The sequence below is a fragment of the Mus caroli genome, chromosome 15, assembly GCF_900094665.2.
Source record: "Mus caroli chromosome 15, CAROLI_EIJ_v1.1, whole genome shotgun sequence".
NCBI lineage: Eukaryota > Metazoa > Chordata > Mammalia > Rodentia > Muridae > Mus > Mus caroli.
Window position 1 is genome coordinate 93,981,079 of NC_034584.1, and position 3,199 is coordinate 93,984,277.

General features: G+C 45.5%; 1 protein-coding gene across 1 annotated transcript in view; it reads left to right on the forward strand.

The window, feature by feature from the left end:
- The first annotated feature begins 1,315 nt into the window (after positions 1-1,315).
- Tmprss12 (transmembrane serine protease 12) overlaps positions 1,316-3,199 on the forward strand; it is a 12,261-nt gene continuing 10,377 nt past the window's right edge. The window contains exons 1-2 of the mRNA XM_021182799.1: positions 1,316-1,497; positions 2,630-2,825. Coding sequence (XP_021038458.1) covers positions 1,341-1,497; positions 2,630-2,825 — 353 coding nt within the window. The 5' untranslated portion in view covers positions 1,316-1,340. The remainder of the gene's footprint in view (positions 1,498-2,629; positions 2,826-3,199) is intronic.

The following is a 3,199-nucleotide window of genomic DNA, read 5'->3' on the forward strand; positions in this document are numbered from 1 at the left end:
AAAGCAAACATTCAAATACAATCAAAATAAAACTGAAAAGAAAAATAAGCTATGGGTCAGAAGAGCTGCACAAGAGGGTTAAGACATGGCTTTCCGTGTAAATGAAGTCTGTTTCGAGATTTCTAGAAACTCCAAGGTTTACAGTGAAAGGAGACTATAAACCCCATTTGCTCCATTTTGTGGACCAGGCCTTATTAAAAAAAAAAAAAAAAAAGGCCATAAGGCACCAGCTTCAGGAATAAGTCCCAGAAACTAGGTCATATGAACAGATCATAAAATCCAGAATAAAATAAAATAGTTCGTGCCGGGCGTGGTGGCACACACCTTTAATCCCAGCACTCGGGAGGCAGAGGCAGGCGGATTTCTGAGTTCGAGGCCAGCCTGGTCTACAAAGTGAGTTCCAGGACAGCCAGAGNAAAAAAAAAAAAAAAAAAAAAAAAAAAAAAAAAAAAAAAAATAGTTCTAGGAACAGATTATAAAATCCAGAATAAAACTTTAGATTACCTAATTCTTCTAGAAAGTTCCTCTGGTTCCCTATAAGAGGGCCTGCGTGCCTTTGTCTGGCGTCAACATTTCAAAGAATGGTGGGGCCCTGCATGCTGGTTGCTTCTGCAGAATAAGCACTCTTCGTTTTTGCATACGATCTGAGTTTGGGGTCTTCCTTCAGCGATTTTTTGGACCCTTACAACAGCTAGGAAACAAAAAATGGCCACAGATGCTCAGGCCGTTTTTAACATTTTTGTTTGAAAGAGTCCCACATAAAGGGGATACCATTTATATGTAGGCAACCTTCACATCAAAGGTTTTTTTTTTTTTTAATCTCTCTATATCTATTTATTTGCTTGTTTGTTTTTAGAGCCGGGGGTTTCTCTGTGTAGCCCAGGCTGGCCTCAAACTCAGAGATGCCCCTGCCTCAGCCTCCTGAGTGCTGGGATTAAAGGCTTGCATGATTTTCTGTATTAAATATCTATTTATGATTGTGGGCATCCGTGGGTGAGTGTACGACGTAGGTGAGCATGCGTGGCGAGCCACGGCGCCTGTGCCCATGTGAGGACATCTTCTGCAGCAGGCGCCCTCCCTCCTTCCAGGCCCGGTGGGCAAACTTGTGAGGCCAGGGCTCCCACCTGACGCCATTGAGACCTCCCTCTCACGCCCGACTTCCTACCCTGAGGTGCTCACAGCCCTGCGTGTGGGGAGGCCTTCTCTCCCACCGGAGCCTGCGACATCCCGGAAGTCCTCTGCTGGGCGACTTCCGGCTGAGCGAAGGCGGGAAGCAGCGGAGGACCAGCAGGCACCGCGCGGGCCTTGCTGCCGCCGCCATCTTGGAGCCTGCAGCCGCCATGGCGTCAAGGGCGCTGAGCGCCGCGCTGCTGTGCCTGGGCGGCGCCCTCGCGTACTCTGAGCTGCACTTGCTGTCCCTCAGGGAGGGCCCCGGCCCGGCGCCAGGACAGGCCACTGTGCCTGGGCCGCCGGAAGCGGAGCAGCCGGTCACGAAGGGCAGTATCTGGTCATGCGCGGCCCTACAGCCCCAGCACACGGGGACCTTGCCCGCTGTCCCCACCTCAGTCACTCAGCTGTTCCTAGACCATTGGTAGCCATGTCAGTGATACCTCAAAAATGCTCCGCACTTATTTTCTAGACAGACTTATTGACGTTCATGGCTCAAAGGGCTGTTAGGCGACCTTCTCAGAATGCAGTGGAGAATAATAATAATTCAGCGGGTTAAATGGCAAGAATGATGGCTACAGCTTGCAGTTCTGGATTTAGCAATTGTAACTTTTGTTTGTTTTATGCCAGAGATTGGTGATTTATATACATTCTTCCTACACACCCTTATTATTGAGCTATATCCCAGACACATGTGGTCGCGGGAATGCACACAAGCTTTTGAGATCAGGTCTCACTATACAGTCCAGGCTGGCTTGGAATTTGTGATGTTGCTTGCTGTCTGATCCTCTTGAATGCTGGGATTTCACGTATTTATTACTAGTGAGTGGTGTTAGCACACACCTTTGATCCCAGGGCTCTGCAGCCAGAGGAAGGCAATCAAGGCCAGCCTTGTCTACAAAGTTCTGAGACAGCCAGAGAGCTACACAGAAACTCTTGTCTCGAAAACAGAAACAAAGAAACCTAGTGTATACTAGCATGCTGGCTAGATTTTAGACTTTTTTAAGTTTATTTATTTCATGTATGTGAGTACACTGTAGCTGTCTTCAGACACACCAGAAGAGGGCATCATGATGATCCCATTACAGATGGTTATGAGCCACCATGTGATTGCTGGGAATTGAACTCAGGACCTCTGGAGGAGCAGTCAGTGCTCTCACCTGCTGAGTCATCTCTCCAGCCCAGATCTTAGACGCTTAATCACTATTTCACAAAGGAAAGAACATAGGACTTAGCTAGTGAAACTTTTATATTCTTGGGCCATAGAGTTATTAATAAATTATGTTGATTTTGTGTCTTAGTAATCAAATATGGCATGTTTAAATTTCTTCGCCATTCAAAATTTCAGCTTGCCTCATCAATGTCTACATAAGAATGGAAAGGATTGTGCTAATGTATTCAGGCTAGGAAGTAACACAAAACATAGATGTTGATTCCAAATAATGTATTGCTTTGTTTTTAGATTGTGGAATAGCACCACTTAGAGGTGCAGTGGAAGGGTCTCGGATTATAGGAGGTACTCAAGCTGACACTGGTGCGTGGCCATGGCAGGTTAGCCTGCAGGTTCAAGATGGCGATATTCTTATGCATGTATGTGGTGGCGCCCTAGTGAGAGACAGGTGGGTCCTCACAGCTGCTCACTGCACAAAAGAGGCTAGGTATGTATTCATAATACAACTCTCATTTTCTTCTCTCAAGAATAGTTTGAAATGGTCCTGACTTTAGGAGATATATATATATATATATATTCTACATATATATGCATATATATTCATATTCTCTTTGTATATGTAAAAACATCCGTTGTTCATGGGTTGTGTTAAGGCAGTTCGGGGTTAATCTTTACTATTTGAGGTCTGTCAGAGACTCTTTGGCTTCATTTGCTTAGAGTCATACAATCCCACTTTCTTTTTTTTGTTGTTGTTTTTTTTTTTTTTGGTTTTTTCGGTTTTTTCGAGACAGGGTTTCTCTGTGTAGCTCTGGCTGTCCTGGAACTCACTCTGTAGACCAGGCTGGCCTCGAACTCAGAAAT